At 39.3% G+C, this 26,256-nt stretch overlaps 1 protein-coding gene across 11 annotated transcripts in view; it reads right to left on the bottom strand.

Moving 5' to 3' along the window:
* The window catches only part of CHD6 (chromodomain helicase DNA binding protein 6), a 211,987-nt gene that overhangs the window by 133,769 nt on the left and 51,962 nt on the right, over positions 1–26,256 (bottom strand). For 7 of the 11 annotated variants that reach the window (XR_012419397.1, XR_012419398.1, XM_074005359.1 and 4 more), the window contains exon 2: positions 15,403–15,458. The exons of 1 other annotated variant lie outside the window; for it this stretch is intronic. Coding sequence is in view for 4 of the 10 variants with exons in the window: in XM_005569020.5 (XP_005569077.2) it covers positions 15,403–15,435 (33 nt within the window). In the remaining 6 variants the exon portion in view is untranslated. Of the gene's footprint in view, positions 1–839; positions 928–2,047; positions 2,292–3,494; positions 6,428–15,402; positions 15,459–26,256 lie in introns of those variants that run through there. 3 more of the 11 variants (XM_074005358.1, XM_065523164.2, XM_045362976.3) reach the window with 3 other exon arrangements.

The raw sequence follows: 26,256 nt of genomic DNA on the forward strand, positions 1-26,256 counted from the left end.
GGGAAAGGAGCTAAGTGGACAAAAGGAATTTAAAATCAAATGCGAAAAAAAAATGGTTAAGATGGTAAATTTTCTATCATATGCTTTTTACTACAATTTTAAAAACTGTTTTAATGGGATAAAAGGCAAGAAGAAATCTAGCAGTGAGGTGACAGGTATCCAGGTGAAGCTCAGCTCCTGTGAAGTGCAGAGCCGTCCTCGGGAGATTCCTGAATTCTGTGCCAAGGACAGCTGGCCCTTAAGGAACAAGTTTTTGCTGAGCATGCAAGGGTGTACAGACTGGAAAAGGACGAGTCACAGGTTTCTTAGGCTTTCAAAGATAACATAAAAGATCTACTCCCACCGAGGCAGCTCTCTGAAGGTCAGAGTGAGACTCTGTCTTTTCAGCTCATATCTCATGTCCAGGTCTCTTTTCTGAAGGACAGGGGTCCCCAAATAAGCTAGAAGTAGGTGGCAGTAAGGGGGTATTCAATCCTTAGGCAATAGCAAGAGTAGCAGCTAACGTTTATTGAAAACATGCCATATGGGTACACTAGAGCTTGTGCAAGGCATGTTTCATGACCTCTAAATCTTTATAACAATCCCACAGGGTCAATAAAAAGATGCCAGTTTTGTATACAGAGAAATGGAAGGTTAGTGATGTTAACTGGTGTGCCCAAGGCCAACGGCTACTGAGTGCGGGAGTTTAGATTTGAACTATCCATCTGGCCAAAGCTAACACTCATTTCATTGAGCATTGTATGACCTCCCAGGGAACTACAATGATTGCTAGGCCATGAGACCAGCATGATGAAACTTGGTTAGAAATGTTAAATGCAGCCAGGCATGGTGGTTCGCACCTGTAATACTAGCACTTCGTGAGGCTGAGGTGGGAGAACCGCTTGAGGTCAGGAGTTAGAGACCAGCCTGGGCAACAGAGCAAGACCCTGTCTCTACAAAAAAAAAAAAAAATTTAAAACATTTGCCAGCAGTGGTGGTGCACACCTGTAGTCCTAGCTACATATGAGGCTGAGGCAGGAGGATCACTTGAGCCCAGGAGTTTGAAGTTACAATGAGCTATGATTGTGCCACTGCACTCCAGCCTGGGCAATAGAGCAAGACTCTACCTTTTAAAAATAAAAATAAAAGTTAAATGTGATGGCATATGCAATCACTTTGGGAAAGGTCATGCAGTTGTTGATGAAAAAGCAGGTATTAGTAATAAAATATATAAAATTATGATTGAAAAGTCTACCAGAAATGTTTGTATTTTTAAAGCACCTTGTTGGGAGCTATGAAAATATATTTGCTGAAGATTAAAAACTATTAGACAAAAAATAATTTCTTTCATGTGTCTCAAGGTCAGTGGGGGGAAAGGCAAAGAGCCTAAATAAAAGCTTTGTTTCAGCTTCTACCAAGGGCATTAAATCACCACACTTTGAAACTGGCCCTAAAACGAACAGGTTGGAGATGATGGGCCACAAGGTGCCAAAAATATTTTACAAATTATAACAACAATTTAAATAGAGACAAGAAGCTAGGAAAACAAGAATGAAATGGAGAGGGTCCACAGGTAACACATGCAACAATGCTAGCTCAAAAACTGCACTGTTTTAAAAAACCTGTTTCTGTGATTCAAAATTATCAATCCACAATATTCCTGGAAAAGACACTTAAAGACATGAATCTAGATAAACCAGATCAGGTCAGTTGAAAAGGAGTTAGGAACTAATGAAAAAATTATGGCCCTGGGCAGTGGTTCCCAGCGGTCCACTGACAAACCTTTAACAATTATTCAAGAACTTGAAAGTCAAAACAGATTCTAATTAAGAAAATCATCCAGAAAAACGAGTGTATCTGTTACATAATCTTCTTCATCAGTTATAACGATTTCCACACCTTTTCAACAGAAGGCCTTGAAATAATATGCTAAAACTCGGGCAGCAAAAACCAGTAAATTTCAGTACATCAGGTTTAAAAAAAATTAAACAAGCATATTTCACTGTATTTTTTTGTTTTGGGTCAGGAAACATAGATTTCTATCTGTAACGAATCCATACATGGGTACCTGACGATCATTGCCTGTAAGCTGCTTCCAAGCTAGTCCTGTTCTCGGTATCCAAGTTCCCAAGGAATAGAGAGAGACAGCTTTTCATTCTTATTCATATAAACAGTATTTACTGGCCATTTAAACGTTTCTTCACATGTTGGCATGGCAAACAGGTATATATAGAGATGGAAGGTTGAAAAGGAAGATACTCTCCAAGTTGTGATGACATTTCCCTCTCCCAAATTTAAGATGATTCTTTCTTTGAAAGAAAAATTAAATAAAGTGATAATATAATACTATTAGACTTCCCTCAATTTTTCCTAAAAATTATGCATATTTTATGTGAAATACAGTAATTAAGGAATTTAAATATTTTTTGTTTAAAACTTTAATACACTTATCAAAATAAATAACTTTTGCACTTTAAAGAACATTATCAAAAATGTACAATCAGCCCTTTAAATCCATGGGTTCTGCATCTATGGAGTCAACCAACTGAGGATTGAAAATATTTGAAAACAAACAATTAAAAATGACAATACAACAATAAAAATACATATTAAAAACAATATACTACAACAACTATTTATGTAGCATTTGTGTTATGTTAGGTATTATAAGTAACCTAGAGATGATTTAAAGTGTAGGAGAAGATGTGTATGGGTTATATACAAATACTACACCATTTTAAATAAGGGACTTGAGCATCCTCAGATTTTGGTATTCACGGAAGGCATTAGAACAATCCCCCATGGACGCTGAGGAACAACTGTATAAAATCCCCAGAATGGGTGAAAGTATTTGCAAATCATTTATTGGATAAGGGTCTAGTGTCTAGAATATATAAAGAATTCTTACAATTCAATAATAAAAAAGAACCAAATTCAAGGCCACAATGAGATACTATTTTATACCCACCTAAGATGGCTATAATAAAAAAGACAGACAACAATAATTTTGGCAAGGATACAGAGAAACTGAAACCTTCATACATTGTTGGTGGGAATAAAAAATGGTGAAGCCACTTAACAGTGTGACAGTCCTTCAAAAAGTTACACAGTTAGCAAATGATCTGGCAATTCCATCATAGACAGACACACAAACACACACACACACACACACACACACAGAGACAGAATTGAAAACAGGTGTTTAAACAAAAACTTATACACAAATGTTCACAGCAGCACTATTCACAATAGCCAAAATGTGGAAGAAACCCAGTCCATCAACAGATGAACGGGCAAACAAAATGTGGTATGTCCATACAATGGCATATTATTCAGCCATAAAAAGGAGTGAAGTGGGGCTGGGCACAGTGGCCCACACCTACAACCCCAGCGCTTTGGGAGGCCAAGATGGGCAGATCACACGAGGTCAGGAGTTCAAGACCAGCCCGGCCATACATGGTGAAACCCCATCTCTACTAAAAACACAAAAATTAGCCAGGTGGGGTGGCACGCACCTGTAATCCCAGCTACTTGGGAGGCTGAGGCAGGAGAATCGCTTGAGCTTGGGAGGCGGAGGCTGCAGTGAGCTGAGATCATGCCACTGCATTCTAGCCTAGGCGACAAAGTGACTCTGTCTCCAAAAAAAAAAAAAGAGTGAAGAGTGAAGTACTGAAACATGCTATACCACGGATAGACCTTGAAAACATGCCAAATGAAATAAGCCAGACACAAAAGGCCACATATTGTATAATACAATTTATATGAAATACTCAGAAAAAAACAAACTCAAAGAGACAAATTGGAGGTTATGAAAACATTCTGAAATTAAATAGTGGTGATGTTTACACAATCTTGTCAATATTCTAAAAACCACGAAATTGCACATTTTAAAAGGGTGGATTTTATAGTATGTAAATTACATTTTCATTTTGAAAAATCCAATACAAGGACATACCGAAATTGGTGCGCTCATATATTGCTGGCAAGAGTATCAACTATTAAAAGCCTTTTTTTTTTTCCTTCGCAGGACAGAGAAGCAACATGCAGTGAATTCTTGCAATTTTATGTTGCCTCAACATCCATTTTGGATGTACACTGGACTTTCTCATACCAGAAGTGGAGCTTGATCACCCTTGATACAGTTTCCACCCTTGACACTGCCTTCTCCCAGTTCCTTAAGGTGGTCAATCCCGATATCTGCCTTTTACAACTGCCTCCTGGTGACCACCCACCTATGGGACAGCCAGAGAGCCTACCTATGTGTCTTGTCCCACTGACTCCCATACCCTGCATGGACTGCCCAGATACGCCGCAGTGACTCCACTGAATTCTAACTGCTTGCTCTAAACCCAGCAATTAGAACTCCCTGCAGGAAACCTGCTAGGGTAATGGGTAATGGCCTGGACCCCAATGAAGGCTTTGATCCATTGGTTCATCTTTCTATATCTTGCTCCCCACACACTGACTGAACATGCGAGCCCTGGACAGCTCTTCACTTCTCATTGGGCCTGTGACGTGTGCTGCTCTCTTCTCTCTAGGATCTGCAAGTAATAAAACTGCCTCTGTTATTTCATATGTTTTGTTATGCTGTCTTCTCTGTATCTCACCTGACTGACACACATTAACCTAACTCTCCTCCTGGTCAGGGCTCTCCTAGAGAGTGGTTATCTTGGTGGGAATAAACTGGACAAAGGACACAGGTTGGACAAGAGCCACAAGGAGTCTACCAGTATAAATAAGTCTTCTGTGAGAGGGACACCTGGTCACTGGTCACTTGCATTAGGCTGCCTCCAGGATAGAGAAGTAGCTGGTGAAAGGCACACTGTAAACACACATGACCACCTCCCTGGGGCCCCATCAGGGCAGGGCTAGAAATTATAGCCACTGTCCAGGGAGTAACCTTAAGACCAAATTAGAGAAAAATACAACACAACAATATAAAATTTTAATTGTGGATATCCTTTTAAACGGGGCAACTTCTCTTCTAGGGCATAAATAAAGGAAACACGTAAGTACTCCAAAGGATTATGTATAAGAATATCTGATACACAATTGTGTTTAATAGAGAAAAAAGCTATAAATAACCTGCTTGCCAATCTTTAGAAAAATATTTAAATTAATAGTACACCCACCATCTGGAATAATACTATGCAGCCATTATTATACAGAGGTTTAAAAGACATGAAACATGTCTACATTTGGGAAGCAAAAAAAGAAAACCTATGGTCTAATCACATTTTGTTTTTAAAAACAAAAAGCTAGCTCTATGAACGCCAGCTTTTTAAAACAATTTTTTAAAGTCTGCAAGGGCACAGACCAAATGTTAACCATCATTATGTGTGGGTGATACGACTATGGGCAGCTTTCACTTCTTTTTTGTTCTTTGTTTTTACCTGTCTCCCATTAGTAGAATGTAAGCTTCAAGAGGCAGTGATTCTGTGGTAGTATCTAGAAAAGTACCTGGCTTATGGTATAATTCAATCCTGTGGTTACTGAATGAAACAGTTATCTACAATTTGGAAAAGAGAAAAAGGAAGTCTATAGAATTGTACATGTAAACAGAAATGGCAATAAATATCTGTGCATAGAACAAATAATAGAAGAAAAACAAAATGTTAATAGTAATCATTTGAGGCTATGCAAATTTGGTTGTTTAATTTTTAACAGACATCTACGATTTCAATAATGAGAATGTATTACTTTCATGGTATTTTTAACAGAAAAACTTTCACATACATGTAATAGAAAATTTTTACAGACTTCTATAACAAATGAGAAAAACTGTTTTACCAGACAATTCATGTTTCTCCCAATCATAAGGATTCAAGAATCAAAGGCAGAATGAGAGGTGCCAGCACTGAGAGATTACATTTGACTGAGGTGCAGGACAAAGTGCGCACTTTGCACCTAGGCTGGAAAGGCCACCACAGCCCCTTCATCCAGCTGTACTTCCTTGCACCTCAAACCCAAGTAGTGAGCAAGGCCTGGCCAACTCCTGCTGCTGGCTGGCTTTGGAGTCTTCTATCTTTCCCAGCAGGGAGAAGATGGTGTTCTGTGTCAGAAATTAGCTGAACATAAAAATGAGTAGAAAAAAATCATAAAAATTTGCAACCTTCTATCTCTTTTTAAAGTTCAAATAATAAAAATGAGCATTCAAAGTAAGAGGTAATTGTTCCTATTAATAAATCAGTTCATGGACAACATTTCAGGTAGCTAAAGTTATTTCCTAATTAAAATTAGGATTGTCTTATTTTTTCACCATCACTTTCTTCAGAAAGTTTTTTTTTAAACAGGTATTTGACTACGGAACATACTAAATGCAGAAAAAACAAAAACAAAAACAAAACCCACATGTCCTCGGCTTTTATTTTGCTGCAATTGTACTGGAACTTACCCATTCGGCAAAGACATCTGTATGGAATTAGCAAGACTGACCAGAGTGGGGGCAGGAAAAACGTCTGTCCAATTGTTTGTGCATTTGTATATCTCCTTCTCTGTTTCTTTTTCTGCATTTAGTATACAGACAGTCCCTGACTCATAATGGTTTGACTTACGAATTTTCAACTTGATGACAGGTTTGTCAGGACATCTAACTTCATTGTGAAGTCCAGGAACATTTCTATTTCAATGTATCTCTACTGAGGAGACCTGTGCTTTAGGTGACAAAGCAGGTACTTTGATCCTGATGTTCTTCACACAGTCACAGCTGGTTAGAACCAGGAGGAAGAGAGTTCAGTTGCAGGTATTTAAGGATAATTCAGGTGGAGAAATCCAGTAGGTTCTTGGATAATTTTCCAAGAAAAATTTCTACAAGAATGAATTAGATTGCCCAGCAAGAATAAAGGGAGAAGGAAAACAGGACCAAAACCTGACACATGCTAATGTTTCAGGATCACCAGAGGAAGAAAAACCTACAGAGTGAGAAGAAACAGTGAGATAAGCAAAGTGGCCAGGAAAAAAATGTAAGACTGAAAGCATGGTATCCCAGAAGCCTGAAGAAGACAGCATTTCAAGACAGAATCATCACAGGTGTCAAACACTACTGAGAGGCAGGTAAGTGAAACACTAAAGAGTGGTCAAAGGATTTGGTAATGTCATTTTTTCAAAACCTTTCCACCCCCAAATACTTGACTCATTTTTAGTCCCCACCTCTACTTCCACATTTTTGCAATTAAAATGGAGAGATGGGGATAGGAGATACTTTTCTCTTACGATGTTTCAAGAGTCTTAGAAATTTGAAATCTCTAAATCTGCAGTCAACCTAATTCTTGTTAACTCTAGGCAGTAACAAAAACTGCGGGCTAGTAAATGACTAAATGTGGATGCTGAGAGGGAAGAATTAGGAGGAGAGAGGGAAAATAATAATTAATAAGTGCCTGTGTTGTTTTTGGAAACTACTTTTATTTCCAACTATGGTTGGGTAGACCAAAACCTCACAGTAACTCAATTTCCTAATCTGCCTAAGTGGAATGATGTTTGCTCCACCAACCAAGGCCAGGAGATACGTCTTTCAGAATTATTTGCTGATATATTCTAGGACAAGTAGATGCTGAACAGAAACTAGCGGTGTGAATAAGACTATTTTCCTACCTCTTCATTCCTGGCCCACATGTAGTTTTACTGTAGCTTTAGGCTACCGGAGGCCCAAGGCCCAAAACTTAGGCCAATTCTGCTCCTATCACTGCCACATAATAAACCAGCACCCGGGCCTAGAGTTTGAAAGACTGTATTCATGGATAAGGAATTGTTCTTTTATATATCTAAACCTTGTAGTCACAATGACTTTGAGCACCCAGAATTGTTCTGATATTTTAAATATAAAATGGATGCCAAGGCCAGGTGCGATGGCTCATGCCTGTAACCCCTGCACTTTGGGAGGCTGAGGCTGGCGGATCACAAGGTCAGGAGATTGAGACCATCCTGGCCAACATGGTGAAACCCCATTTCTACTAAAAATTTAAAAAACTAGCTGGGTGTGGTGATGTGTGCCTGTAATCCCAGCTACTTGGGAGGCTGAGACAGGAGAATCGCTTGAATTCGGGAGGCGGAGATTGCAGTGAGCCAAGATCATGCCACTGCACTCCAGCCTGGCGACACAGACCATCTCAAAAAAAAAAAAAAAAGGATGTCAATAATAATAATAGTTAATTTTACTAAGAATTGGGTATTAGGAAGATACTAAGCTTATTGAGTGTATCACCAAAACAACCTTAAGATAGAGGCATATTATAACTCCATTTTAGAGTAGAAGCCTAGAAAGACTAAATAACTCACCTTGGTCCCATGGCTAGTAAGTGGTAAAGCTAAGATTTGGGATTTGACTCCTATTTCAAGGGCCACTGCTCTTAATCACTTCACATTGTCTCGTGTACTGGATACAACAAACTTAGAAATAAGAATCAGCAAGAACCTCTAACCAACCTCTATTTCGTTTCCATCACCCATTCCCCAACACAGCTGTATCTCCTCAACCTTTCCCCAGACGACTTTCAATTCACTAACTTTCCTCTTCTATCCATTTCTTCATAAATCCACTTGTTCTCCAGATCAGATGAAAAACACATCAAGAATAAACAATTTATTAAATGGACGTATATTAAATAAATGTAGTAGGACATATATTAAATAAATAAGACTTTTCAACTTCACCCAGAAGGGTCCCAAGATGAGGGTCATTTTAAACAGGGACTTGGCAGCTACCAAAGATCTACCACCAACATCGTAAGAACGTAGTTAGCAGTAGACATATTTCTTTTATCCTTACAAAATGAGAACGTTTTATTCTCAGTATCTAAATATTACATAGTTCCTGGACAGTAAGTTCATGATAAAGTTACAAACCATATCAAAATGAAAAAGACGCTCCTATTGCACTTCTGTTTTTTTCATAATACTTCAACCCTTTGGGACAGTTTTCCCAAGGATGAATCAAAGTTATGCAGAGCGGCCAGGCACGGTGGCTCATTCCTGTAATCCTAGCACTTTGGGAGGCCGAGACGGGCGGACTGCCTGAGCTGAGAAGTTTGAGACCAGCCTGGGCAAAATAGGGAAACCTCATCTATACTAAAATACAAAAAAATCAGCCAGGCGTGGTGGCGGGTGCCTGTAATCCCAGCTACTCAGAAGGCTGAGGCACGAGAATTGCTTGAATCCAGGAGGTAGAGGTTGCAGTGAGCTGAGATTGTACTACTACTCTACAGCCTGGGCAACAAAACAAAACTCTGTCTAAAAAAAAAAACAAAGTTAGGCAGAGGAAGACAACTCTTCACAGTCACATCAATACTCATGTGCGAGCTAAAAATGTCACAGATCCAAATCCTTCATCATCACTTTGAAGCTGCGCCAAAAACTTGGTCACCAGAGGTTCCCAGACTCCTCTGGTCAAGATAGGAGGCGAGGCAATTCCATTAGCTGTTTTTAAGTAGCCTTTTTTATGGTAGTGTTTTCTACATGTAAACTTACAAGACTTACAGCTTCTTTATGCATAGGATTTTAAAATTAGCAGCTTATTTCCATTAAAATTTTGTGTCTGTCTCATAAATGCTAGTGACATATTTGATAACATTAGTAACATGAATTAAATGAACCACAGTGCAATTTAAATGTTAATATATTATAATTAATCCTATTATATATTTTAATGTTAATATTTTATACTAAAATTAAAATATTAGCATTTTAATACTAAAATATTACATAGTAATATGATTACTACATAATCATGTACTACGTTACATAATCATGATACTATATCATAGTAATCATATTACTGTGTATGTAGAGTAATATTATTATATCATAGTAATATAGAATTACTATGTAATATTTTAGTTAAAACTGTGTCAACTTATATACAATTTACTTTGGTCTTATAAATACCATAAATAAATGTACTGGCAAACTCTATGATTCTAGTCAGGATGGGCCTCTGAGGTTGAGTTCAAACTCCCATCTCATTCTTTCTAAAATACAAAGAATTAGGAGAGAGAGAAAATAATAACTAATAAGTTCTGGAGACAGGGAGCTTTACTGCTTACAAGGCATATGGCACAGCTGTGCAGCTCAACTTCTCCGGATGCCCTTCTTTTTTTTTTTTTTTTTTGAGACGGAGTCTCGCTCTGTCCCCCAGGCTGGAGTGCAGTGGCGCGATATTGGCTCACTGCAAGCTCCATCTCCCAGGTTCACGCCATTCTCCTGCCTCAGCCTCCTGAGTAGCTGGGACTACAGGTGCCCGCCACCGCGCCCGGCTAATTTTTTGTGTGTGTTTTTAGTAGAGACGGGGTTTCACCATGGTCTCGATCTCCTGACCTTGTGATCTGCCCGCCTCGGCCTCCCAAAATGCTGGGATTATACACAGTATATCTGAAGAAAACTCTTCCCATCTTTATCCGCGCCCGGCCCGGATGTCCTTGTTTGTATGAAGCTAAAGCCTATCCTCCTCTAACTGTCCCCACATGTCCCATTCTCTTCCACAGGTCCAGCAATAGACACATTTAACCTCTTTTCCACATGATGCCCTTAAGTCTTCACTTCTTCAGGTTACACAGTCCTAGCTTCATCCACAGTTCACATTATATAAGTCAGTGTTATTTTGCCATCCCAGTGACTTATTCTGGCCTTGAGTGTATGTCTCAGAACATAAAGTGAGTAAGAATAACGAAAAAAAAATCTATTAAGATATGTTCAAAGAGGGGAAAGCATTTAATGCTCAGACTTCTTTTCCTTTTTGGAGGAGGGAGGAGAAAGGAGGTGGATAGGTACCTTTTAAGTCCTTTTGAAACATGATTCTAGGGTGAGGCTGTTTAGTCATCTAGGCTAGTATTAGCCCAGACGATCTTCAGACCCTCTGCAGATGAGGCTAAAAAGTCTTAAAAGTAAATTATTCACTCAACCATATTACCAACTTTGCTATTCTTCCTCTTTCACTATTCTGAATTATGGATCATGATTTAGTGATCCATACTACTAGTAAACTTGAGTCCTCATCTCTCCCTAGAGGACTTCTGGGACCAAATCTTTTGGGAACTATTCTTTGTCCTAGTTCACCCTCGGTCACCACCCAAAACTTAGCACCACACTCCACACCTTTCCTTTCTCCCTTCCCACCATGTCTTTCAACTTCCCAAATCCACCCTCTTCCCTTCTAAGCTTTCCTCCTGAGGCCCCTGAAGCAAAAAACCTGAAACCCAGCTCCCCACAGAAGACATTGCCTCTTTTTAGAACTCTCTCAATTTCTTTGGTGGGGCTGACCTTCCCTCGGCCCCCATACTCTCCAATTCCAGGGCATGATCTTCCACCACACGGTAAAACTCTGGCGCTTCCGAGGCATATTTCATTCCCTGGTTATATTAATAGTTTGTAATCAGGCTAGAAATTTCTTGAGAAATTGTTTTAGTTACTACTGGACCTGACCCCAAGTAGAACGCAAATATTTCTGAATTAATATTAATGAATTAATGTTGAAAAACTCAACAAATATTTGTTGAGTGAATAAATTATACCCATATTCACTCCAGGGAAGAAAATAAGGTCTAATAATCTGAAAGTCTTTGAGATTCTCACAGTATATCTGAAGAAAACTCTTCCCATCTTTATGTTTTCCAGAGGACCTAATAATGAAAGGCTCTGCTTACCCAACTCTTGGCATGGGGTCAGGAAGCAAGATTCTCCTGTAGTTACTCAGGTCTGGGTTACCTCCTGGGCACAGCTCCAAGCTGTCATCCTACTTATAATATTATGTATTTCTATTGCATTCACTGTTTATTAACTGTCTTCTACACTGCATATGTGGTCCCAAAGCCCTCTTACCCCTTAAGATTACACCTGCCTGCAGACCATATTATACATTACATAGTATTTATCACTTATGTTTTTTCCCAGTGCCAAGCAAGGAGCTGAGATGAATAAAAATCAATATTCCTGTATCACAGTTTTGTTGTTGCTAACATTAGGATGTGCCCTCTCGCAAAGAAGTATTTACAACTATATTATACATCAATAGTGCCACATAGGTTTTCAATGATTAGAGTTCACATTTTATTTTTATAATTTTTTTTGCCTAATAATGCTTAGTCATCTTAAGAATTAAACATATTTCTTAGAAGCAGTTTAGTTCTCTATAATGTAGATAAAAGTCTATAGCTCTCCTGAGTGATTCACTTTCAAACGTTTTATTAAAGTCTGTTTCTCACAACGCTTCTTTAGGCAAAACAAATTCAATCTCTAAACCCTTTGTTCTGGGCACATTACACCTATTATGCCTTTTCCGGTTAATAAGAAGCACTATTGTTTATTACTGAGTTTTGATTTAATTTGTAAAAATCTACCATTTCAATTTACCTTGATAAGATTTTGAACAAAGAAATGAGGAATATCAAGATCAGAGTGTATTTATATGCTACTTTTCTCCAAGGAAGAGGAAAGTGAATTAATAGGAATGAGGGTTTTTAAAAGGTAGATATTTCATTTGCTGCTACTTCTAACACTTCAGAATCATGGTAAGAGAAAAGACAAAGTTTGATGGCTACTTTTGTTAAACTGAAAGATTTCCTTGCCACTGACAAACTGAATACCAAGTACTTGACAAATCACCCCACTTAATCCTAGTCTTATGATGTGAGGCATGTTATGATTACTTCCATTTAAGTGACAGAAAAACAAGGCTGGCTTTTGTCTTCCAGCTCAGAGGCGGCTAAGGTGCAACTTTCTTTGGTCGTCCTGAATCGGATTCATCTGACACCAGCTGCCTCCACCATGCTTCTGAAGTTTGACCCCAATGAGATCAGAGTCTGTACGTGAGGTGCACCAGGGGGGAAGTCAGTGCCATGTCTGCACCGGCTCCCAAGATCAGCCCCCTGGGTCTGTCTCCCAGAAAGGCTGGTGATGACATTGCCAAGGCAACTGGTGACTGGAAGGGTCTAAGGATTACAGTGAAACTGACCATTCAGAACAGACAGGCCCAGTTTGAGGTGGTACCTTCTTCTGCCCTGATCATCAAAACCCTCAAGGAACCACCAAGAGACAGAAAGAAACAGAAAAACATTAAATATAGTGGAAATATCACTTTTAATGAGATTGTTAACACTGCTCGACAGATGCAGCACCAATCTTTAGCCAGAGAACTCTCTGGAACTATTAAAGAGCTCCTGGGGACTGCCTAGTCTGTGGTCTGCAATGTTGATGGCCACCCCCTCATGACATCATGGATGACATCAACAGTGGTGTGGTGGAATGCCCAACTAGTTAAGAAGCACAAAGGAAAAATTTCCATAAAGGATCATTTGACAAGACTGAACTTATCCAAAGTTATACAACTAAATCGTAGGGTCAGAGTTTCAATCCTGTTCTATGGAAATCAAAGCTGAAGTTCACTCCAGAACATGAGCCTCTTCTCTGTTAGCCACTGAATTCTCCATCCTGGAGTTTATATATTGCTTTAATTTGAACACAATTTTCTATTTTCATTCTCTGCAATTTCTTGCAGTTCAGTTACCAGTATGGCCTACCATCAGTATTTATAAGAGGAGCAGGATCAAGTCTTTCTGAAAGTTGCTCACTTCTTTAACCTGCTTCTCTATCCTATCTAATATTAATTTTTAAATGAAAAATCCTGTTCTGTTCATCATCAACATTACCATGAGGTCTAAAACAAAAACCCATCCAACTGAAGCTACATAACAGCTGGCTAATATACCAAAGGTCTTAACACGAACCAGTAAAATCTCACAGAAAGGAACCAGAATTCATTTTGGTGTAATCACTATAGAATGTTTTGATTTAAATAAATGCTTATCTTAAAGGATGCCTAAAAATAAATAAATGTGAAGACTGCTTTAAGAAATATAAACCTGCTCACATATCACAAATGACAATAGTTTTGAGGGTTTGGGGTTCTCTTCAGTAATGTGTTCTTTGTGACGGAGTCTTGCTCTTGTCCAGGCTGGAGTCCAATGGCGCAATCTCGGCTCACTGCAACCTCCACCTCCCAGGTTCAAGTGATTCTCCTGCCTCAGCCTCCTGAGTAGCTGGGATTACAGTCACTTGCCACCATGCCCAGCTAATTTTTTTGTATTTTTAGTAGAGACAGGGTTTCGCCGTGTTGGCCAGGCTGGTCTCAAACTCCTGACCTCAGGTGATCGGCCTACCTTGGCCTCCAAAAGTGCTGGCATTACAGGTGTGAGCCACTGCGTCCAGCCAGTAATGTGTTCTTTTTAACAGCAGCATAATATTCCACTAGGTGGGTGAGCTATGATTTAAACAGTCCCCTTTTTGATGGATGTGTACGTTCTTTTCCATTTTTGCTATCATACATGAAACAGCAATTTAAGCCTTTATACACACAGTTTTGCACACCTGAGTATATCCACAGGATAAGTTCCTGGTAGATGGAACTGCATTCCATGTAGCGTTTGCCTATCAGTTGACAACTCTCTGAGCTAGGACAGATATAAATCCAGTAAGTAGACAGTATTTAGTCACTGCTCTTCTTGTTATCTGGCAGCAGATGAGTTAACTAATTCCCCAAACCAACCTATCCATTGAGGACAGACCAGGGGGTAGTCTTTGTAACCATAACCCTGAGCCATAACCCTACGTCACCCTATTATTAGACTAGGGTTCCCTAGAAGCAAACTGGAAAAGTAAGAGAGGCTAGTCTCACCCAACCTCTTTGTTAGAGTCCCAGTGAAAAGCAGGGATTTAGATACCCCACTTCCCAGGTTGTCATTCAATTCTGTAAAAGAAAAACCAGCCTATCAGAAATAGCCCATTTCCAAGAGACAGAGACAGGTCTCCCATCTGATCTCCCTGAGTGAGGTCTCAGAGTTCCTTTGAATATATTACACTCAGGGCACAGCAGTACCAACCAAGGAAAGAGATCCTGGCAAGATAAATCACACTCTCCATCCCACACCCCCTTCAAAAAACCAAATGCCAAAGAGTTGATGCTCCTGTTCTTCTAATTATTTCACTATTTTTCTCTCTAGGAGGAACCCATCCACTGATCATTACTTACAAAATCATAAGTAAGGATTTTGTAAGTAAGAATGCTTTTAGTTTAACCAAAAATCCAGATGGATAGAAGGATAAATATATAAACTATAAAGAATTGGTCACATCTCTCTTTCAGAAAAGACTCAGAAAGCTATTCAAAGGGAGGAAATGTTTCTCTTCTACTTGGCTAATTTGAATAATATTCTGATATACAGTTTTCATTACATTTACTCCTACGTGAAGATGAACTGAGCATGAAGAAAAATCCGCATTATTAAGTCATTCAGAACAGAGCTCTCAGTTACTATAATACAGGCAACAGGGAAAGTACCAAAGATTAAGGGATGAGCCAACGCTGCCAGTGTCTCCCCTTGTTGAAAAAGCACCAAGATACCCCAGATGCATTCACTTAAAAGAAATGTGATCTCTTACCTGCTTCTCTTTCTTCTGTATTTTCATTTTCATCTATTGAAGGAAGATATTTATTTCTGTAAAACATTTTTAAAAAGGCAAAGATTATGACAAAATCCAAAATAAAACATTTTCAACATCTCCAGATTAACTATAACACACAAGGAAAACAAACAGGGGATTACTTCTGCAGAACATTTATGTCCAACAACCCCCAGAGCCCTAAGTGTAGACCTAATTAGATCTAACTCTATTAGACCCTAATTTATTGCACCCAATAAAATGAAGTCAAAAGGATATTGTCTTTGTAGATTAAATCAGTTATAAAAGATGCTGGCATGTATGAAAGTTAGCGGTAACTGGCCGGGCGCGGTGGCTCAAGCCTGTAATCCCAGCACTTTGGGAGGCCGAGACGGGCGGATCACGAGGTCAGGAGATTGAGACCATCCTGGCTAATATGGTGAAACCCCGTCTCTACTAAAAAATACATAAAACTAGCCGGGCGAGGTGGTGGGCGCCTGTAGTCCCAGCTACTCGGGAGGCTGAGGCAGGAGAATGGCGTAAACCCGGGAGGCGGAGCTTGCAGTGAGCTGAGATCCGGCCACTGCACTCCAGCCTGGGCGACAAAGCGAGACTCCGTCTTAAAAAAAAGAAAAAAAAAAAAAAAAAAGAAAGTTAGCGGTAACTAATAAAGGAACAAAAACAATAACATGCCTTCATTGAGGGGTATTAGGAGATGGGGAGGAAATAAGGTAAGCCCTCATCCCTTTTGGAAGAAAACAATCAATGATATCTATAATTGATAAATCAAGAAATAGAAATATAGACAATAAAAAAGAGCTAAGAGTTCAATGCAATTCTCTCTAAGGAGACAGGATTTGGTATATTATTTGACGTTTTAAACCATATGTATTTATTACTTGAAAAAATAATTTCATTGCAATACTTCATACGATTTTTTTTAAAGGACTGATTTTATTCTACCCAGCACTTAAGCCCCCATCCCCACTGCAACCATAATGTCCTTGATGACACTGCACTTCTCATAAATGACTTGTGAACACCATAAAAGCCCAGTAATTGTCTTTAGAGGTACAAAGGCATGTTGGGGCATCTCAGGGAAAAGAACAAACCCTAGTCTAGGAAACTCAGAATTTGGGGCTGCCAGCATCACTAACTAGTACTACTGCTTCAGATCTGAAGCTCTTAACCTTCCTCATATACAAACAATACAAGGATCATAGTATCTCAGGCTTCTGGTTCTAGCCGGGATATAAACACTGCTTCCTATTTTTTGTTGACTTTGATTTCCTGGTCATCCCACACAGCTACAAAACACCACTCACTCAGAAAACCAAATTACCCTTAAGTTTCCTAATTATTTCTCATATCCAAATGAATGGGATATGTAGGCATTAAGTATTAATACAGCTTTAAGATTAAAGTGAGATAAGTATTTGAGGTGGTAGATATGTTAGTTTGACTTAATTATTCCACATTGTATTCAAAAATGACATCACTCTGTACCCCATAAATATATACAACCATAGTTTGTCAATTTGCAATTTAAAAAAGATTAAAGTGAGTTCCAATTCTAAGTGAGTTCATGGCATGCTGGATGCACACAGAAAAATGAAAGACATGATTCCAATCATCCTTGGGACTGCAATTACGGTTTATCATTTTAATGTCTGTCAATTTAGATTTTTTTTCTCTAAGAGTTAGAGGCATTTTCTATTAAAAAGAACCACAAAATGCCATGGAATCTGTCCTAGAGAGACATGTCTACCAAGGTACTGCTGTTTGCAAAGAGTGCAGCGGCCAAGGAGGTAAGTAGCTCGAAAGCAGGCATGGTCGGGTGCTAAGGGGAAGGGGACGAGGGCAGAGACTAACTGGCTAAATCAGGGAAAGGCAAGTCCATTTAGTAAATGGTGCTTCTAAGAATCAATGCAAGGGTTAGTGTTCGATAGGACAATTATTTACCTGAAGAAGCCATAAATTCCAGATAAATGGTAAGTGCTCTGAACCAAGGCAGTTAAAATTAAAAAAAAAAAAAAAATTATCTCCTAAGCTTCATTACAGTGGAGTCAGTTCTAGGTAAATGATGTTACTACAAGTTTATCTCCTTTATCTCTATTCTTTAAATTATCAGATCCCAGAAAACTGACATTCTCAACCATCACAAACTGCCAAAAAGTCAAAAATAAAGAAGTTTGGGGGAAAATTCCAGCTAATAAAAAAGGCTATTATCAATAATAAGACATATGTGTAGAAAGTAAAAAGTTTCGTCTTCAAAGTTCCCCTTCTTGTTAAAGAATAAATCATAAGTGTTAGAAATAATAGTTTCTTTTAAAGACTAACTTTCTTCAAAGCCTCTTTGCTTTGGGCTAAAAACTCTTTGTTAGGCCCTATCCTAAGTAACTGTTGGACATGCTCATAGGCATGTTCTAGCTCACAGCCTATGCCCATTCCTTATTTGGAAATGTTACTGCTTCCTTAAACCTTTCGTAAGCAACCTCCTCTCCTTCTTTGTTCTTCCCTGCACTTACCTATTTAGGAAAGTTTTAGGCTATTAGCAAATCGGGTGTCAGTTTAAGAGTGTGAGGTCCAGCTCCAGCCAATGGATGCAGGACACAGCTGTAAGGATGATCCAAATGCACAAGGGATAAATATATCTGCTTTCCTTTGTTCAGGTGTGCTCTGGCCATTGTTTCATCTGCAACTGAGTACCCTTTCTGCAGAGACTAAAGATCGCCTTGCTGAGAGATCTTCTGTCTATGTGCTAACTTTTCCTCGTGGCACCGATTATTTCTAACCATTTTGGTATGTCTAACAATATGTCTCAAATAAAATTCTGCCCAACAAAATGAAATCATTAAAAATTACAGAAAGGTCAGGTACAATGGCTCACACCTGTAATCTCAGCACTTTGGGAGGCCAAGGCAGGTGGATCACTTGAACCCAGGAGTTTGTGACCAGCCTGGGCAACATGGCAAAAACTTGTCACCACAGAAAATACAAAAATTAGCCGGGTGTGGTGGCTTCCACCTGTGGTCCCAGCTACTTGGGAGGCTGAGGTAGGAGGATCATCCGAGTCTGGAAGGTCCAATCTGCAGTGAGATCACACTACTGTACTCCAGCCTAGGTGACAGAGTGAGGCCCTGTCTCAAAAAACAAACAACACAAAACACTACAGGAAAACTCTACCAATGTTAATAAAAAATTACCTTTGTAGCGTATAAAGAACCGATACAAGTACGATGCAGCAGGGACATCAGAAAGCACAATTTCTGATTCACTACCACAAACAAGCACTGCAATAAAAATAAGCAGCATGCATAACACTGCCAGGAATGTGGGAAAACAGGTCCTACTTATCATTGCTAATGGCACTTTTAACTGTTTCAAGCTTTCTGAAGAGCACTCAGGCAATATGCCACTAGATCTATGAACGTTTTCAATCCTTTTATAGGCCAGTTCCACTTTAAGGAATATCTCCCAAGGCCACGAGCAGGTAGGAAATGAACCTGACCCCAAGGGGAAGGTCAGAGATGAGGTGAGTGAACTGTGAAAATATCACATCAGACTTGGCTAGCCTCTGAGACAGAGAGAATGTGCATGTGAAATCTGTATGATGGCGATGTTACTGCAGAATAACTGTCTAGTTCACTGAAAGCAAATGCTGGCAAATCTCATGTTACTGTCAAATCATTTCTGGCATCCCAACAGTTCACAAAACACACCAGCATGCTGCCACCCAACAAGATAACAAACGTCATCAATAGGTGTTCAATAAGCATTTATTGGCTTGTCCTTCTCCGGACAGCACCCCATAATTTATAAACACCCTTAAATTATCTCTACTTTTAAATCTTTTTAAAGGCACACATTAAAAAAAATGTATAAAACAATGTCATCTTTTTGTAAGGCTAAATTTTATGTGCTAGGAATAGATGACTAGTTACACCCTCAAGCTTGTACTTTTTTTTTTTTTTTTTTTTGAGACGGAGTCTCGCTCTGTCGCCCAGGCTGGAGTGCACTGGCCGGATCTCAGCTCACTGCAAGCTCCGCCTCCCGGGTTTACGCCATTCTCCTGCCTGAGCCTCCTGAGTAGCTGGGACTACAGGCGCCCGCCACCTCGCCCGGCTAAGTTTTTGTATTTTTTTTAGTAGAGACGGGGTTTCACCGTGTCAGCCAGGATGGTCTCGATCTCCTGACCTCGTGATCCGCCCGTCTCGGCCTCCCAAAGTGCTGGGATTACAGGCTTGAGCCACCGCGCCCGGCCCTCAAGCTTGTACTTCTGTACAATGCTGGAAATGGCTCTACAGTCTCTGCTGCCATCACTCAGAAGTTCTGACTAGATCCTTCTGGCTCAATAAAGAACAAATCAAAAAGTAATTTCAGGGTCTCGATACTTAATTAGAAACATAATGCAGATAATTCTACAGACAATTCTGAATGGGCAAAACAGAAAACCTGTCAACAGCGGAAAATATCAAGTGTATAACTTCTGAATTGGGGAAACTGGTGGGAAGCTAGTGGGACTCCCACTCTCCTTGCTGCAGTATGTATGAGTGCTTCTGTAGGAGTGCAGCATTTAATTACCTTCACAGGAAGGTAAGCTGCTAATGATGTAAAAATAAACAACATAAAAGCTCCCATTCCTTCTTATACTCACCCATCTAAGGATGCTCCTATTAAGAAAAATGGGTGCCAGGTTTCAATAAGAACATTTTGAAAGTTTTCTTTTTTTTTTAATTACTATCTCTCTCTCTGGTCCAAAAATTCTGCAACAGTGCCTGTGCCATTTCCAAGTTCCTCAGTGCTGTGTAATGTAAGTTTTTAAAAATAACAAAATATCAGGTTCACCCCATTCAACCATTTATTCACAGAAATGATTTAAATTCACTATACCTTGAGAACTCTGCCATCCTAACAATCCCTGCTCAGTCCAAGGGTCTATTTCATTATGAGAATGTGTGTTTTTGCAAACACAAACAAGTGCATACCCAGCAGACCCCTACCAAGGTCCTTCATATTCACAGAAGACGAGAGTAGACACAACTGAACACAGTAACGATGGAGAATTTTGCTGTTAACAGGCCCCTACCCTCACCACTCTATCAGGCACTTTGAGACAGAGTATGTGGGAAGCAACTCTAAACCTCAAATTTTCCACAATGAACATGTATTTTTATAATCTACTCATGCCCATCCTCAACCTTGAGATTGTTTCCTATGAACCACTCTAACAATAGCAGGCATAAATAGGGTAATCCCACATGGTTATACTGTGGGGATTTTAGGAATAGGAATAAGGACACAAAGAGTAACTCATCTGGGAAGAGTGAGATAACCAAGAAAGCAGAGATGTCTTGAAGAATGCCACCTGCCTTAAATCCTGGCCCAAACACCTCTTATCAAGACTCCTGACCCCGGAGGCAGTCCAACGGATAAGAAATCCCCCAACTTCCCATTTCCCCGCCTTACTACCCTCCACGCCTACAAACTGGACACAGGTACCTATCTCTACTGCAGAGTGTGAGCAGTCTACAGGAGGTACTTTAATAGCAAGGGTTTGAAGTACCAGAAAGCAGTTTGGATCTGGGCTGTGATGATGACGAGACATGTGAAACCTCTTCCAGACTTTGTTTCCTCCCTGTAAAATGCTGACAATGTATGCCTCAGAGGGCCTTAGGAGAATTCAAAGGGATAACAATCTATGGTATCTGTCACATGGTGAAGACTAGTTATAGGCAGCCATTTGTGCTACTTGTCCTTAAGGTCATCCCTCCAGCGTCACGGGAAGAAGACATAAATGAAGAAGAAGATGTTTTAATGATGGAAAAACAAACAATATAAAAGCTCCCATTCCTTCTTACACTCACCCATCTAAGGATGCTCCTATTAAGAAAAATGGGGGCCAGGTTTCAATTAGAACATTTTGAAAGTTTTCTTTTTTTAAATTACTCTCTCTCTCTCCAGTTCAAAAATTCTGCAACAGTGCCTCATCTCCTGGGGACAACTAACCTTTCCATCCGTATTTGAGATCCACCTCAGTCTCTTGATTACCTCCCAGTTACTCTTTCCTCATTTCATTCAGGACTCTCCTCAAATATCACCTTAGCAGCAACGCCTTCCCTAACCACCTTACAGAAAACAGCACCCCACCTCCCACCCACCACCACTCTGTTATCCTCTTATTCTAATTTCATTTTCCTCCAGGTCCTTATTACTCCCTGATATTATATTATAGTAAGACCTTACTTAATGTCCAGACTCTTGGAAAAAGCTATGACTTTCAGTGAAACAAGGACTTTAAGTGAAACAACTTAAGCCAGCTCCTCTAATCAACACCATTTCATTACAACGTTGATGAGAAAAAAATTAGTTTCCTTGTATGCTGTTTTGCTTAAAGTGAGGACTTCCTATGTATCTATTTGGTTTTAAGCTTATTGCCTGTTCCTGACACACACACACACACATACACACACACACAGAGTAACCTTTGTCTTGTTCATGCTATATCCCCCAAGTCTGGAATAGGATTGAGCTCCTAGCATGTGCGCAATAAGCATTCTTTGAATGGAAGAATCATTTCTTCTCCCTAAGTTATCACTAAATGTCTCCCTTTGTATAGCTCTCCTCCTCTCAACAAAGAAACATGTTTAACTCTATCTCAAAACATTAACAACACGAACAAATCCTCTACACATCTGAAAGTTCACTTCCTCCCGTATTACTTCCCTAAAGCTGTTCTTGACAATCACTCCCTAGCTACCAAATCTAACGGCCATTTTTAGGCTTTGAGTGCTCTGCAGCATTTTAAACTATGGATCATTTCCTCTTAAAATTCTCATCTCACTGGTTTCTTGATCCCTCTGATTGCAGGCTTCTAGGCTAAGCTTCCTCGCTAGAATCCTCCTCTTATAAAACCCAATCCTTAAATATCACTGTTCCCAGGAAGGGTTCAATGCTGGCAATACCAGAAAGGCTCCCTGAGTTTTCTACTCAACTCCCAAACTTCATCTCTTCGCACAATGACCTGTACATTTGCAAATCCAAGCCCTCCTCTTGACCTCTATGTGGCTATATCCAACCACGTCCTGGCCAGTTCCTGAGACACTGCACAGGTACCACCAAAAAACCCCACAACTCTTCCAAAACGAAACTCACACACATCTTTACACACACACACCCACACACACAAACTCTCTCTCTCACCTGCTCCTGTGTTCCCCATCAGAGGTTAATGTCCTGCGACCTGCCATGCCACCCAGCCCAGAATTGAGTCGTCCTTGATTCCTTCCCTTTCCCATAACTCTTTTAATTCCAGAATCCCTTGGTTCCTCTCCAGTCGACTCTGGTTTATTCCCATATTTTTTTTGTTGTCATTTTTGCTTGAAACAGTTTCTTAAGTGCTTCTCTGTTTTCAATGTCTCCTACCCTCACCCCCATTACCCTCATTGCTACCAACAGTATGTTTTCCTAAAGTGCAAACAAAATCAGATGCTATCTCTTCAGTGGGTATTTGTCTTAAAACAAAATAAAAACATATTCCCCATAGCAAAGAGCCCTGCATAAGCGATCTGGCCTCTGGTTCTTGTCTACTGCTCTGACATTATTTTCCAACGTGCATCCAACTATACTGAACACCTGTGGGTTCCGACGTCTGCCCTGCTCATTCAGGTCTTGTTCAGGCCCTGCCTCACATGGTCTCATCCTTCAAAATTCAGATCTGGTGTCATGTTCTCTGGGATGCCTTCCCTGACCTGCCTAAATCGCATAAGCATCGTGTGATAGGCACTAAACTACAGCAGCTGTATCACCAGGTTATTATAATCTTTTACCTGTCTGTGCGTGCCAGCAGCTGCAGGGTGCCCAAGCCCCTTCCGGGGAGGAACCGTGTTCTGCAGTGTAGCGCTCAGTGCCTGACATTTGAACTCTTCAGTGATTAGCTGTGGAATGAGTAAGTGAATTAATGGGAAAGCTGTGTTTATTGAAAATGCTTTCAACTCCTCCTTTCAATGTAACTAGTGCCCTCTTTTTTTTTCTCCTAATCCAATCAAAGTTCTCAGTATTCTTCCTTCACACCTTTCAAATACATGTACTTAGCTTAAGAATTCAATAAAAATATAAAGCCTAAAACAAAAAAACCAGTCCCTGATTCCACTCCCCAGTCCTGATTCACTATTCTCAGAGGCAATCATTTGAACCTCAGCTGTTTCTTCTGCTCCTTCCCAATCTACTTTAAATAACATGGTTATTACTATTACTTTTTTTTTTTTTTCAATTTTAGGCATTATTTTATTGGCTTCTTCCTATGGAACAGGAGTCAGCAAGTATTTTTATAAAAAGGCCAGATAATAAATATTTTAGGTTTTGTAGGCCATATGGTCTCAGTTGCAGCTACTCAATTCTGCTGTGATGCGAAAAGAGCCACAGACAAATATGCAAACAAATGGGTATGGCTGTGTTCCAATAAAACTTTTTTTCAAAAACAGGAAGTCCCCCTACTATGGAAGATGAAGTGTTATCTTCCCAATATAGTTACTATCACCCTTATTTATTAAATCAACATTTAATTCACAGCTAAGCCATGAACTATACTTTGCTAAAACTTTAATTTTTTCCCTGAAGATAGTAACTACCTCATTTTAAAATTTGCATGGTTTTCTATGAGTCACTAACTTCTCATGAAAAGGTCCTCTAAACTTCTCCTAAAATGCTCCTCTAAAACCTTGAAACTCCTTTCAATCTAAGCTCAAAGTTCTTCTCTTGGGTCATTATAGGTAGAGTCCTCCATCATTGTCTCTTATCTGCCTCCTGGGACTTCTCATCACTATCCTCCCAGAGATTCATTCCCTCAGTTTCTCTCCATGGTGGACTCCGAGGTTTCTCCGCTCCAGGTTTACACTCTCATTTTAGTGAAGCACAACATCTAGTAATGCTCTAGAAAATCCTAAAAATGAGATGTAAGTTTTTGAGACCTTCGTGTCTGAAAATGTTTCTATCCTACCTGGACGGACTGGTGGCTTGCAAATCACAGGCTGGAGGTCGATTTCTCCTTGGAATTTTGAGAGCACTACTCCATTGTTCTGTTCCTTCCACCACTTAGGTTGAAGAATCTGAACAATTCTGATTTCTGCCCATTTGTATGTGACAATCTCTTCCTTTCTGGAAAGTTTTTAGAATCATCTTTTCAAAATATGTGCCTTGGGGCTATTTTCACCCATGAGGTTAGGTACCTGTGGATTCTTTCACAATCTGGAAACTGTCAGATTTTTCAGTTCTGACAATTCCTCTGGTATTATTTCTTCATAATTCCCTCCCTATTCTTTTCTTTTAATGGAACTCATTTTACTGTTTGAATGATGGACCATCTGAGCTGTACCTCTTAATTTGCTGTCTCATTTAAAAGAGAAAAAAAACTCTTCATGTTCTACTTTCTGAGAAGTTTCCTCAACTTTCTCTTTCAACCCTTCTTTTTTCTTTATAGCTAATATGTTTTTAACATTCAACAATTCTTTTCTGAGTGTGCTCTGATATTTTATTTTTATAGTCTCCTAAACTCATGTCAACTAACCAACAATGGAAGAGTATTCAAATGACAAATGGTTACTCTTTTCTTTCAAAGATTAGCATGAAGAAAGGCTTCTGTAACAGTTTTAAAGATTTCTCATATATTCAAGCTCTGGCTGAGAAAGTATTTTTGCCTTAAAGGTGACAGAGCAGCAAAATATACTGAGGGTTTGATTTTCTTTTTTGTATCTATGAATTCTTTTAGATGCCCAAAAGTTTTCTTTGAAACATATGGCAATTTGTAAAGTAGATCAACTTCTGTGAAAATTTATCTTTTGCATATAACTCAGGCCAAATAAAGTCTGTATAGGTGAATTCCTGACATTCCCTACTACAGGCTAGTGAAAACCTATCACCTTAAACTCAAGACTGCATATCGAAAAGTATCCATATCTGTAAGATGAAAAGAGGGCCATGAGGAGAGGGACCATATCTATTATGACTATTGTCTAACTAATATTAGCATAGTATTTGATAAATTAGTAAATATACTAATAGTATATATGGATTTATCGATAGTGGGTCAAAAGAGAAGGATCATACACACAGCTATAAAGCTTGGACGAAAAATCCATCTCTCCAAAAATGTGAACACTTAACTTAAAATATCTGCCAAATATTACTTGTGAGAAGGCACTAGTACTGTCATCACTTCCAAAGTGAGGAAGCTCTGTGCTTGGCTAGTTTGAAAGGATGCATTACCATCATTAACATTAAGACATTACTCCTCAAAAAAAGTGTTTTAAACATTCAATGAATTATTTTGAAGTAAAAGCTCTGTTACCTTGCATGTGGGTAATACAAGCCAAAAGGCAAATCAACAGTAGTGATTTCAATCCTTGTCTGTGAGGAGATGGCAAAAATCAGTAGTAAGAGTGACAACAACCTCCTAAGAAACTCTCACTACTGAACCAAGAGTATTAGGAAAGTCCATTCTGAGAAACTTTCTGTGGGCCAACTGCCGAATAACAAGACTTTTACTCACTGAATGAATCTCCTCTGGCTAGTCAAACTAATTACTATTAACTTGAAGCAGTATCTTACGTTGCTATAATTCCTATAATCTGTTTTACCTGAGATGATACAAAGGTATAAACTAAGGAAGCTTTCTATAGTCCACAAATACTTCAATGCCACATTCACACAATCAGAACTGAATGGGATCTCTGAGGTCACATGGCCAAACTCTTTGATCTTCATGATGAGTGAGGCACATTCACACAATTCAAGAAGAGAAATACCAACTCCAGTTCATCTTCTTTGGTCAGAAAAAAATCATTTCTAAATCCTAAT

The sequence above is a fragment of the Macaca fascicularis genome, chromosome 10, assembly GCF_037993035.2.
Source record: "Macaca fascicularis isolate 582-1 chromosome 10, T2T-MFA8v1.1".
Taxonomy (NCBI): Eukaryota; Metazoa; Chordata; class Mammalia; order Primates; family Cercopithecidae; genus Macaca; species Macaca fascicularis.